The following is a 13,254-nucleotide window of genomic DNA, read 5'->3' as shown; positions in this document are numbered from 1 at the left end:
GGGGCGGTGCCCTCCAAAATGTTCCGGGTGGGACGGAGGGGGCGGGGCGCAGGGTTCCGCCCTTCCTCGGCTCCTCCTCCTCAGTCGCAGTCCGAGAGGCTTCGAGCTGTCTCCTTTGGTGAGTGAGTCTCCAGAGGAGATTGGCTTCGCTGTCGCGGGGGGTGGTGCCTGGCCTCCTTTAGGAGGCGGTGGTGTGTGTGTGTCGCGGGGGAGCGGTTTTGGGGGAGCACCGGGGAGCTGTCGCTGCTTTTGTTTCTGGGTCCTGAACACTTTCACTTTCACTTCCTTAATGAGGGGCACATGGTGATGGAGGAGAATGTCCCACTCGGGGACCCGGAGTCCATGGCTTGGGTGGGGGGGTAACCCCCCTTCCCCCACACGCTTAACGGGATGGAGGGAAAGAAGGGGGGATGGGGATAGCAGGCCTGATGCTCAGGGTGTTGCTTCCAGGAGGACCCTGCTTTGCAAATGTGCCCCCTGCAGAGTGTTGCTATGGGGTGTTGCCCCCCAGCCTGATGCCACGGTCTGCCCCCACATCCCTTCAGTTGTCTCACCTTTTCCTCATCCTCCTTTGCCAGCCCCTCTGCTTGCTCCTGCTCTCCCATGATCCATCCTCCAACCCCCCTGCCTCCAACCCTGCTGAAAGAGCTGGGTCTTGCACTTGGATCTCCCTCCCTCATGGTTCTGGAGCTGTTCCCCTTTTGCCTCCAGGCACAGGTGACTCAGGCACACATGCCCCACGCCACCCTGAGATTGACCTCTGACTCAGTACCGCTCAGGATGGGGCAGTTTTTTTGCTGCACTGGCTGGCGGCGTGTTGGGGGGGGGCACTAAGCTGCGGCACAGAAGTATAGGACTGGATATGGGGCTCTTGGCCTGCCCCTGGGCCCACCCACAAATTGTGCCCCCCCAGACTCAGGAGGCACCAGTCACCCCTGCCTCCAGGGATCTCACGCCGACGCCTTTTGACCTTCCATTGCCTCTGCTGCACCACGTCCTGGCCCCACAGCATGCTGCTAGGAGGGCGGCGAGGCAAGGTGTCACTAAGCATGGTGCCAGTGCAACTTCCTGCTGGTTGAACTGGGTGAATTCAGTCAAGTGGCAATTCTGCAGTCCTTGCCTCCAGTTGGCATTGAGGGGTTTGGGTGGAGGGATGTATACGCATGGGCTGACTAAACAACAGAGCTCGAAAGCGGGGTACAAAACAAAGGTCCCTGTAGATAAGATAAGCACCTCTCTGCTATGATTATTAATTCTAGAATATGGGAACATCTGACAACACTGACAGGCAACACACTTCAAACAGATATAAGGAAATAAGATTTCATTTTTTAAATACACAATCAACTTGGGGAACTCATTGGCACAAGCTGCTACTGAGATCAAGAATTTAGCAGGATTCCAAAGATGACAGCTCACTTACATAAAAAAAACAACTATTGTTACATTAGGTAGGAAAAATATGAGTGATATAATTTCCCTGCTTCATGGTATAAATCGCATGCTAATGCCTGGGATTAGGAAGAAATTTCCCAGATGGCAGTTTAGTTCATAATTGTCCATAACGGAGTTTCTCAATAGTCTGCGTGAAGCATCTGATATTGGTGACTATCAGAAACCAGATGGGCCATTGGTCTGCTGTTGCATGGTATTTCCTATGAGTGCTGGAAAGGAGGAAGTGTTAGTGGCTGAGCTGAACAAAATGGGTCTTGAGGGATTTGAAGGAGAATTAAGTTGCCTAGCACCCAGGATTAGGGAAATATGGGTTGATATGGAAAAGGCTTTAAGCTGCTTATGGGGAAAGGAGACCAGGTGCATGTTGTGTGGCAGACTGGAGTTCAATGGGCCCAATCCATCATTTCCCAACAGAGGGCATGCTGGGGCTGAACCAGGCTAACCCTAAGCATCCCAAGCTGTTGCAACATCTATAAGGGTTTAACAGCATATGTGTGTTAGTAAAAGAGGGAAGGGCAGAGGAGTTAAATCTGCGCCCCCCCCCCCCCTTGCATCGGCATGTATTTGGCTGCATGAGCAGGGGCGTAATGAAGGGCATGTGGGGGGATAGTAGTGAAATAGTGCTGGGGTAGCGGTATGAGTAGCTTTGATAGTGACAAGGAGGACAGGGAATATGAAGTGAAAGGAGAATGTGTAGGATTCAAGTGGAAGAAAGGGAAGATGACACTGTGGGAGCAGCAAGTAATGAAATAAAATAAATAAATTGTCCCTCATTGTTAGCCAGAAGCCAGACACTGAAGAACTGCTGCTACCCCTGCTGGCAAAGGAGTGTTTCTGGTTGAGCTTTTTGTTTCTCTCTGTCCCTTGAGCCATCCAGCAAACCTTTTTTGATGATAACCCTTCTTTATTAATAACCGTTGACAATAAATAATGGATCATCTGTCAGAAGAGAGAGTAGAGAGAAAGGGACTGATGTATCTGAATGGTATTATAAAACAGAAATCATTGATTTGGAGACTCTAATGACAAAGGGAAATGTAGTGGGCTTGAAGGTCACAGCAATGGTACTTCCATTGCTTCTTTTCATTCAGGGATCTCAGAGGGCTTTACAAAGCTTTTGGACATCAGAGGGGATGAGAGGGATGTGCCAGGCACTGAATTTATGGATAGGATGATTTTTTTCTTTCCCTCTGGTTCTGACTTCTCTGCTTATCACTCTGCTATATTTATTGATTGGTAACCACTGGCCTAACAGTTTCACTTTTTCAGCTATTCTCCCTACTAGGCAAAGGGACCTATGAAAGGCAGATTTGGGAGCTTGTATAAACTTTCCCCTTACCTTTGTTTGGATACTGATATGGCCCCTGGATAAGATTTTGTCTTGCAACAAGATATTGAGTCACAACAATATTAACTGACTCCCAAAGTTGTACAGAAGCCTATTGCAGGAAGAGGAATTGAATCCTGACCCCTGGACCCCAAACCAGTGCATCCCCGTCCTAAGCTTGAATCTGATTTCTTGCTGTTTACTAGATTCCCAGTGATTCCTGAATGAGAACATTCCTGAAGGACCCAACTCTCCTCAAATAACTGTTTTGTTGACTAGAACCTACAAGGAGCAAGGTCAGTTATAGCCTTTCTATCTGTGACTTGGCAAGCAGCATCTAAGGCTTCATTCATAGTTAGCAGATGGGTAACAGATGAGAACTATCTTAGTCTCTTCGATCCTTATATAATAGAACCAAAAATGGCCTCTTCCAAAATTAAAACAACTCCAAGTCCCAGAGGTTGGACTGCAGATAAGGGGAAGTCCATGATGGGTTATTTATTTCTCCCTTGCCGGGTGCATGGTGTAATTATACCTCATTACCTCATGGCACAGTCTGTGTGGCACTGAGTTTCTCATTAATATTGTGTAAGGTGCAACTGCCACTGATTCTTTCAGAGGCAGCAACCCCAGGCGGCTCATTTTCTCCCCTCTTTGCTGATGACTTTTAAAGAGCTCAGATAATGACTTGCAGAATTTGGGCATCACTAAAACAGCACCCATTCCTTTCCCTGCCATTATCTTTTCCTTGATTCATTGTTGCTCTATTGACAAATACTGTTATATCTATGACACAAACGACAGCTTCAAAAGAGGGTAGGGGACTAGGAATGGGGCTTTTCCTAGTTCCGTCACTGACCCGAGATACTCAGTTTTCCCTTCTGTAAAAACAAGCACCACCTGAACAGGTACTTGAACCCTGGCCAGCGATATTAAGAACCTGAAGCTCAATCAACTGAAATATACAAGTTTACAGTTTCCCTCTCTGTAAAATGGGGATAATACTGCTCATCACAGTAAAGGACTATAAAGCTTAATTTGTTAATGTTTATAAGGCACTTTCAGATCCTTGGCTGGAAGATGCAGAAAAAGGCATGGTGTGGCTAATTTCAAAACATAAGCAGGGACACATGTATTCTGCATTTAAAGAGTTTTCCCTATGCTACAGAATTGTGCTCCGGAATCTCAGCTTTCATTAAAAAAAATATTTCTGTCCCTAATGGCTGTTAAAATAAGCTCTGATTAAAAAAAATATTTCTGTCCCTAATGGCTGGTAAAATAAGCTATACATTGTTAATCAGTATAAACCAATGCTTGCATTTGCAAAGAGCCTGAACTGATGGCTTTGAGGGATATGAAATGTCCTGGTGTTCTTACCTAGGGCCTTATGGATTCTGGGATTGTATGAGCATTGAATTCGGCATCATTCCACAGCCCCGCTGAATTGGACATTTTTTCCACAGAACTCATTATTTCATTGCAGCCAGGTATTGCCATTTTATTTTCTTTCTTTGAAGTTTTGTAAGAGCTTGGGCTCAGGTCTAATGCTGATGCTGCTCTGTGACAATAACTGAGGTCGTACGGTTAGATTAAGCCAAAGTCGCTTTCTGCCTTTCTCAGGTGGCTGCTAGAGGTTTGTTGGCATTATCAAGAAAATGGCAAAGTGTTTCCCAAAGGCCTGACTAAAGCTTTCCATTTTCTAAGGTTCAATGCTGGTCTGAACTGTGGTTTGCAGAACAGTTGCTTTGTTTGTCCACACAGTCCCTGCTATTCTGGCATCTGAGTTGTTGCTTTGTACTGTGATTTAGGGCACACTGAACATGGGCAGTTCTAAGCACAACCAAGATCCCATTCTGAAATAACACTGCCAAGCATAATGCTTATTCAGGGAGCGAGAATGCCAACATCACCCAGTTAAACATGGAGACTGGGTAATAATGGAAATAAAGTAGCAGGTATCTAATCACTTCATTTGCTGTATGCAATGGAGTGTACAGAACTTGTTACAGAACTTGAGTTTAGCTCTTCCATCTTTATTGCACAGTATATGTACATTATTAGGGAGAAGTCTGTAGAAAACTGGCCGGCATAACAGATTGTGTATATATATATCTTTTACTGAATAGATTTGCAGCCTGGAATCCTACTGAATTTATCCCTGTTCCTGGATACCCGAGTAAGGATCCATAATGTCCCCCTTTTTTCATTGCTGGCCAAAAGATTGTAAGTCTAATTGTGGCCCTCCCAACAGCTATCTACACCCATGGCATTTTCAGGCTAGGCTCACTGCCCCTGGAGACTACCTGGACTCTGTGGCTGGCACTGAATGCTACTGATGTCCTTATAAGATATTGCATAAAACCAGTACTCCAATTTCTGTTCACTTCCCTTAAAACTCTTGCCCGGTCTGGAACTTTTATCTGAGAACATGACCCACCCTTATTGCAGTTCAGATCAAATGGGAGGCTCCTGCTTCTGATTCCTGGAACTGAACTGTCAAGCACTGGAAACAGGATTTTCTCAGCAAGGACTCCTCCCCTTTGGCTTTCTGCCCGAGTCTGGCTGCTGTAGAGCACTGGCAAGGCAGAGATTTTATTTCCTGTGTGTTTTGTTTCTCTCTGTCTTCAATGGTGTTTCTGTTCCTGTCAGTTTGGTTTCTGTTTTATTAACAGCTGCAGCGTCAGTAGCTTTGTGCTGCTCATTCCATATATTGTTGTGTTTTAACTTATCAGAGGGTGTTGAAAAGTTTCCTGAATAAATAAGCACATGAATGTTCTGATATTGTGTGTTGATGCTGCTACTAGGCAACCCAGTAAATGTAAAGCTGAGAGCTCTTTGACAATTTCACTACAGTGGTGTCTATTGCAAATGTTACAATAATCTCAGGATAGCAACCCTTAAGAGAAAAATGCTTCAGCCCTCCTAGCAAGTCTTTCTTCTGCACCTGCTCTTCCCTGGGATGTTTGTACAGCATGGTATCTATCTTTCTTTTGAGCTAGAAAGCTGAAGATGATCAGGAACATTATGGATCTGGGTTGCTAAATCACTGTAGTGGAACTGATCAAAAAAACCCAGGAAGGCTGCCGAATTTGCTTCATAGTGTCGTGACTGTGGTTTGTATCTGGGTGGGATGTCAGTATTCTTCAATGTCCTGGTAGAACAAGCTGTTGATTTAGTTGCAGGTCATATCTATATTAGAAGTGTTTTCCTGTGTCCCTATAGGAATACCAATTTGCTGCAGGGATGTCAAACATATAGCCAATGGGCCAGATCCAGCCCACAGTCCTGCTGTATCTGGCCTGCTGGGCTACTGGTGGGCCACCTGAAGTTGTGAGGGAGTGTGGCCTGCCACAGAATTTGGGGTGCTTTGGCCCTGCTAGCCATGGCTATCAGCTGCAAGTTTAGACCCGTCCTGCCCCCAAGACCTGCGTCACTGCTGCCAGACCTCTTGCTGCTGTCAGAACTTCTGCTACCATTGCCCCAGTGGCCACAGCAGCCATCTCCATTCCCAAGGCTGGATCTGGCCTGTGACAAGCCCCACAGTTTGAATCCAGAGTGGGGCCTGAAGTGAGTTTGACACCCCTGCTATATAAGAAAAGGGTCACTGTGTACCAGAAAAGTAAATCCAACTGCCTACTCCAGTGGAACAAGCTCTAACCACACAAGCACAGTTTTGTCAGCTGGCCCTGACAGTTTACACCCCAGGGTACTCAAGGAGCTGGCTAGCATCATAGCTCAGCCCTTGGCACAGATCTTCGAGAACTCCTGGTGCTCTGGTGAAGTGCCCAAAGATTGGAAGAAGGCCAATGTGGTGCCTATCTTCAAGAAAGGGAGGGAAGTGGATCCGGCAAACTACAGGCTCATCAGCCTGACCTCTATCCCAGGGAAGGTCTTGGAAAAGATTATCAAAGAGGGCATTCTTAACAGACTGGCTGATGGCAACATCCTGAGGGATAGCCAGCACGGGTTTGTTGTGGGTAGGTCTTGCTTGACCAATCTTATTTCCTTTTACGACCAGGTGACCTATCACCTGGACAAAGGAGAAGAGATTGATGTCGTATATCTTGACTTTAAAAAAGCCTTCAATCTGGTATCCCGTGATCACCTCTTGGCAAAACTGGATAACTGCAGCCTCAGCCCCACCATGATCTGCTGGCTGGGGAATTGGCTCCATGGTCAGACCTAGAGGGTGGTGGTTGACAGAAGCCAATTGTCGTGGTGTGCTGTGACCAGTGGGGTCCCTCAAGGCTCTGTCCTAGGGCCTATACTATTTAACATCTTCATCAATGATGTGGACATCAGCATCAGAGCGGACTGTACAAGTTTGCCGACGACACCAAACTCTGGGGTAAAGCATCCACACGTGAGGACAGGAGGGTGATCCAGGCAGACCATGACAGGCTCAGGAAATGGGCGGATGAGAACCCGATGGTGTTTAACACCGAAAAATGCAAGTTTCTCCACCTTGGGAGGAAAAACCTGCAGCATGCTTATAGGTTCGGCAGTGCCTGGCTAGCGCTACAGACGAAAGGGACTTGGGGATCATGATTGACCACAAGATGAACATGAGCCTTCAACGTGATGCTGCGTCTAGTAAAGCGAGCAAAACGCTGGCTTGCATCCATAGATGTTTCTCAAGCAAATCCCGGGACGTCATTCTCCCATTGTACTAGGCCTTGGTGAGGCCACAGCTGGAGTACTGCGTCCAGTTTTGGGCTCCACAATTCAAAAAGGATGTGGAGAAGCTTGAGAGAGTGCTGGGGACAGCCATGTGCATGATCAGGTCAGGAAAACAGACCTTATGATGAGAGGCTGAGAGCCATGGGACTCTTCAGCCTGGAAAAGCTCAGGCTCAGGGGTGATCTGGTGGCCACCTATAAGTTTATCAGGAGTGCTCATCAGAATCTGGGGGAACATCTGTTCACCAGAGCACCCCAAGGGATGACAAGGTTGAACGGTCACAAACTCTTCGACGACCGATTCTGCTGCCTTCCTGCCCCTGGGGCAGGGGGTTGGACTCGATGATCTTCTGAGGTCCCTTCCAGCCCTAACGTCTATGAAATCTATGAACTGAGTCTACATGCAAACAGCATGAAACTGGGAAGGACTGTAAACATGCCAGAGGACAGGAGAATTCAGAAGGATCTTAACAGACTGGAAAGCTGGGCTAGAGACAACAGGATGAAGTTCAGTGCTGACAAATGCAAAGTGCTACACCTAGGAAAGAATAATCAAAAGCACAAATAAGGAACGGGTGATAACTTGTTGGATGGCAGTACTACAGAGAAGGATTTTGTGGTTTTGGTGAATGATGGACTTAACATGAGACTGCAGTGTGATAAAGCTGCCAAAAAGGCAAATGCAGTTTTGGACTGTGTCAATAGGACTATTAGGTGTAAGACATGAGAGAGAATAGTGCCACTCCATTTGGTGCTTGTTAGGCCTCATCTAGAGCAGGGCTGTCCAACTGGTGGCCTATGTGCTGCATATAACCTATGAAGAATTAACATGAAGCCTGAAGGCTCCCACCCAGCCACTGCAGTCAGAGGCTCAAGGCTCCTCCTCTCTCCTCTGGCTTCTGCTTCCTGCTTCTGTGTCCCCGGGAACAGAAAAACATGGTGAGAGGGAGCTCTGGGGCAAGGACTGTGGGTCTGGGCTGGGGAAGACTTGGGGACCATATCAACAGGGTGAGGGAGGGGAGAAGGGGGGTTCCAGTTGGCTGTGCTGCCCTTATGTTTGTGTGGGGAGGAAGGGTCAAGCTGCATGTGTAACCAGAAAAGGAGCCATGCTGCGCACACATCAGGAGGAGCCAGCTGCCCATGCTGCATGCGGGACAAGAGAGGGAGCCGGCTGCCTGTGCTGCGGGGGGGGGGACCCTCAGAGGCCTTCCTTTGTGGTGTGTGGCCCATACCTTGTGCACCCAGGAGTCTGCAGTCTGTGCAGTATGCAGCCCTTTGGCACCCAGAAGTTGGACAGCCCTGACCTATTGTGTGCAGTTCTGGGCTCCACGTTTTAAAAATGGACGTGGAAAAGTTAGAGAGAGCCCAAAGACTGACCCATACAAAAAGAAGCTGAGAGAACCAAGCATTTTTAGCTTGGAGAAAAGGCAATTAAGTGGGGAGGGCTCCCTTGAAGAAGAGGGAAAACACCTTTTCTCCCTCTCTGCAGATTAAGAAACATAGCAATATCTTAAATTTACAATGTCTTGAAATTACAGCGTCTTGAAATTAGATTGGATATCAGGAAAAACCTTGTTGCTATTAGAACAATGAGGAAGTGGAATAGGCTGCCTGGGAAAATTGTGAACCCTCCATCATCGGAGGTTTTCAAAAAGGTTGGATAAGCATGGGTCAGGGGTGATTTAGGAGTAACAATGCCAAGAGCAGGCTGTGAAGAGCAACAGTTGGAAGCCCAGGAGATCCTTACACACACATTGCTCAGAGATTGTGAGAAGAGCTCTGCAGCCCAAAACAGGTCGAAATTGGAGAGGACCATGCTCAGCAGCAGGAAGTGGAGCTGCACAACTGGCTTGGATATGAAAAAAAGATTAAAGTAGCTGGGTTAAGTTTTTAGGGTGATAAGATGATAGAAAGGGGTGTTCCTGCTCTCCAGTTAGGATATGTGATCCATGAAGTTGTGCTTGTGGCCCCCAGGTTGTAGTGCTGGGTGGACAGGGTTTGGTTATCCCATGATTCTGGACTTCACTGGTTGCCACATAGGGCCAGGAAGGATTTTTTCCCCTCCTACTGCTATGAGTCTTAGGGTGTTTTTATACCATCCTTAGAAGCATTAATTATTAACTGTAGCCAAGGCGCAGGATTTTGGTTGGGGTGTGCCAATGTGCCTGGTGGGATTAAAACATTCAGAGGTTCCTGGCTAGAAGGGTCTTACTTCTCCACTCAGGACCAGAATTTTACCCCACAGTCACATCTGGCAAGGTCTATGGGGTGGGGAGTTGTCTTCCTCTGTAGTGGGGGCCATGGTCCTCTTCCTTGGATCTCTTGAATGTATTTAGTAACTACCTCCTGTCCTTGCAACGGAAGAATGTTGACAGTGTCCTTATCATCTCATCCTGTTGCTTTGCCTATGGAACTGTCTCCAACCTCTTGAGGCAGGGGATTGGACTAAGTGACCTCCTGAGATCCCTTCCAGTCCTACTTTTGTATAATTCAGGCATATGTCGACACAGCTATGTCAGTCTGGGCCCATACCCTCACCAGGAGAAGCAGTCTAGTTTGGACATAGCCTCACCCTCTACTTTGTTCTTTTTTGCAGAACTCCAGTATGGATGATAATGTAGATGAACCTCCCACCTCCGCTATCCTCTTGGACACTTGCCACTTCTCCCAGGTCATCTTTACTAATGTAGAGAAGTATTATATGCCTGGAGGAGATGTCATCTGCTACTATACCCTCACAAAGAATATCACTCCTCGCAGAAAGGACTGGGTGGGCATTTTCAGGGTAAGTGTGTGCTGTGACTCATCAGTTTCCATGCACTGAAAAGGGTGAGTGCCCTGGCATGGAGGTTTCCATAGATGTCACACTTGATCCCCCAGAGCAGAGTTAAGGTAGAGCAGAGTAACAGCTCTTTTTCAGTGGTGGACTTATATATTGTAGTATCTGTGTTGTGTCCAGAGACAAAGAGTGTGATTCTCAACTGCCCTTTTCCAGTATTTGGAGCAGTCTTGGGGCTGATCTGGCTTGAACTGTGCATTACAGGACCAATGAAGAATAGCTGCCTTGTGATACATTCTAGCCACATCCCCCCTCCCCAACTCCCCCAGCATGCTTCTTCTCCTTCTCCAGGCCTCTCTATGGGCCCAAGATCTAAATAGCCTGCATAGGGGCATGGTGGGGGTTGGTTCTTACTGCATCATGGGGGTTTATAAACTGTGTAACAATTCAGGCTTCTGTAAATTGCCACAGGATAAACATCCAGTGTGTTATGCAGTGTGATTATTTTTCTGTTGCAGGTGGGATGGAAAACAACCCGTGAATATTACACATTCATGTGGGCACCTTTGCCCAGCAGCCTTGACAGCGATGCAGTGCTGCAGCAAGAAGTTCAGTTTAAAGGTTGGCTGGGGAAGGATGGGTGGTCCATACACATGTGCGCGCGCGGTCGCGCACACACACACGCACACACACACACACACGCACACACACACACACACACAATCACATACCAAATTTCTCTAAAGGCCAGGTATACATGTTACAACCTGAGGCTGTAGAACTATTGAATATTTCATCCTGTTGTGCTGTGCTTAGGCAATCTGCATTTCAGGAACCATGGCTATCAAGCAATCTCAAAATAATAGCCACCAAATTTCTACCCAGGGTTTCCTCTACCAGCCTGTCAGTCTGCTTGTGCTGTCAGTGTAGATCAGCCTTGCATGAGTGCCCCCTGCTGGTAGAACAGAAATGTATCCTTTCCTCCAGGAAGAGCACACACCAACTGCTGAAACTTCCTTAGCCTGAGGAAGGGTTTTTGAACCCGAAAGCTTGCTTAATAACTTTTCTCCAACTGTTTGGGTTGGTCTAATAAAAGATATCAAATTCACCCAAGGAACCTTGTCTCCTTTCAGTACATTCACTCCTGTGTTACCAGCGAACTACAAACCCAACCTAGGGGAAATACCCCTTTGGAGGTTGCAGTAACCTGGGTGTGATCATTCATAATGTTTTAGTGATAGGGTCAAGTTCATCACTGCCATGCTGCTTGTGGAGTGTATTGTGACACAAAATGCCCAGGTTGTGATTTGGAAGCGTATTTGGCACAATTTGCACTGGTGTGAAAGATCACACAAGGAGTAGGCAATGCTGAGCCCATAATGGCTATATTGCTTTGTATTCAGTACTTCTGCTTTTTGTAGATTTAAGCTTTCTGTCCCATTCACTGTAGAAGAGGCAATAATAATTAGAGACACCCCATGGTGTGATTTTTGTGTTTGTTTTAAGCCTACTACCTGCCAAAAGATGATGAATATTACCAGTTCTGTTACGTTGACCAGGATGGGGTGGTCCGTGGAGCCAGCGTGCCCTTCCAGTTCCGTGCAGAGGCTGAGGATGACATCCTGGTGGTTACCACACAGGTGAATTTCCTCTCTCCCTCTCCTTGCTTTTCATGCCTTTACTTTTTATTCAGATTCCTTTTTCCCTATCGCAGTGTGGTTCTGTAAGGAGGGCACTGAACAGAAGATCATGAGACCCGAGTTCTAGTCCTGGATCTCTTACTGACCTTCTGGTGACCTTAGTCAAGTTATTTTGCTTCTCTCTGCCTCTGTTTTTCGTCTTATTGTCTGTCTGACTTTTTACATTGTAAGCTCTTCATGACAGGGGCTGACTCATACTATGTGTAAGTACATCTGCAGGGCATCTGCAGCCGTGCTAGTTTCCGGGTCTGTTGAATGTGTTGTAATAATAAGGTACATTTCTATAGCACCTTATATCCAAAGAGCCTGTACACTAAGCAAAAGTGTAGTGTAACACATGCATTTCCCTGCTGGCCCCTCCTGGATGTGTGCCAGAATAATTTTCTCGAACAGCTTGCCCAGGATCGAGGTAAGACTGACTGGCCTATAGTTTCCCAGGTCCTCCTTCCTCCCCTTTTTGAAGATGGGAACCACGTTGGCCCTCTTCCAGTCCTCCGGCACCTCTCCAGAGCACCACGAGTGCTCATAAAGCTGCGCCAGGGGACTCGCAATGACCCCGGCCAGTTCCTTTAGAACTCTAGGGTGGAGATCATCCGGACCGGACCGGACCTCACTTACCCTGGGCTCAGGTGTGCCTCCCGGGAGGCACACCTGAGCCCAGGGTAAGTGAGGATCTAGTTAGGGAGCTGCTGGAGGGGCTGGATGTTTTTAAGTCAGCCGGTCCGGATGATCTCCACCCTAGAGTTCTAAAGGAACTGGCCGGGGTCATTGCAAGTCCCCTGGCGCAGCTTTATGAGCACTCGTGGTGCTCTGGAGAGGTGCCGGAGGACTGGAAGAGGGCCAACGTGGTTCCCATCTTCAAAAAGGGGAGGAAGGAGGACCCGGGAAACTATAGGCCAGTCAGTCTTACCTCGATCCTGGGCAAGCTGTTCGAGAAAATTATTCTGGCACACATCCAGGAGGGGCCAGCAGGGAAATGCATGCTCAGGGGCAACCAGCACGGATTCATCAGCGGCAGATCATGTCAGACCAACCTGGTGGCCTTCTACGATCAGGTCACTAAATCATTGGATGCAGGGGTAGCAGTGGATATAGTCTTCCTGGACTTCCGGAAGGCTTTCGACACTGTCTCTCACCCCGTTCTCATTAGGAAACTGGGGGACTGTGGCGTAGACACCCACACAGTCCAATGGGTCGCCAACTGGCTAGAGAGCCGCACCCAGAGGGTGGTAGTGGATGGGTCCTTCTCGGCCTGGAAGGACGTGGGCAGTGGGGTCCAGCAGGGCTCGGTCCTCGGCCCCGCCCTGTTCAACA

At 47.7% G+C, this 13,254-nt stretch overlaps 1 protein-coding gene across 4 annotated transcripts in view; it reads left to right on the top strand.

The window, feature by feature from the left end:
- CALCOCO2 (calcium binding and coiled-coil domain 2) overlaps positions 1–13,254 on the top strand; it is a 29,069-nt gene continuing 15,815 nt past the window's right edge. For 2 of the 4 annotated variants that reach the window (XM_025203777.1, XM_006023291.3), the window contains exons 1-5: positions 30–118; positions 2,989–3,078; positions 10,058–10,246; positions 10,759–10,861; positions 11,747–11,880. In XM_025203777.1, coding sequence (XP_025059562.1) covers positions 10,067–10,246; positions 10,759–10,861; positions 11,747–11,880 — 417 coding nt within the window. In that variant the 5' untranslated portion in view covers positions 30–118; positions 2,989–3,078; positions 10,058–10,066. Of the gene's footprint in view, positions 119–2,988; positions 3,079–4,163; positions 4,270–10,057; positions 10,247–10,758; positions 10,862–11,746; positions 11,881–13,254 lie in introns of all 4 variants that reach the window. The other 2 variants (XM_006023294.3, XM_006023293.3) reach the window with 2 other exon arrangements.

Source organism: Alligator sinensis, unplaced genomic scaffold (genome assembly GCF_000455745.1).
Source record: "Alligator sinensis unplaced genomic scaffold, ASM45574v1 scaffold520_1, whole genome shotgun sequence".
NCBI lineage: Eukaryota > Metazoa > Chordata > Crocodylia > Alligatoridae > Alligator > Alligator sinensis.
Note: the sequence above shows the minus strand (reverse complement) of the source record. Positions and strands in the feature narration are given on the sequence as shown.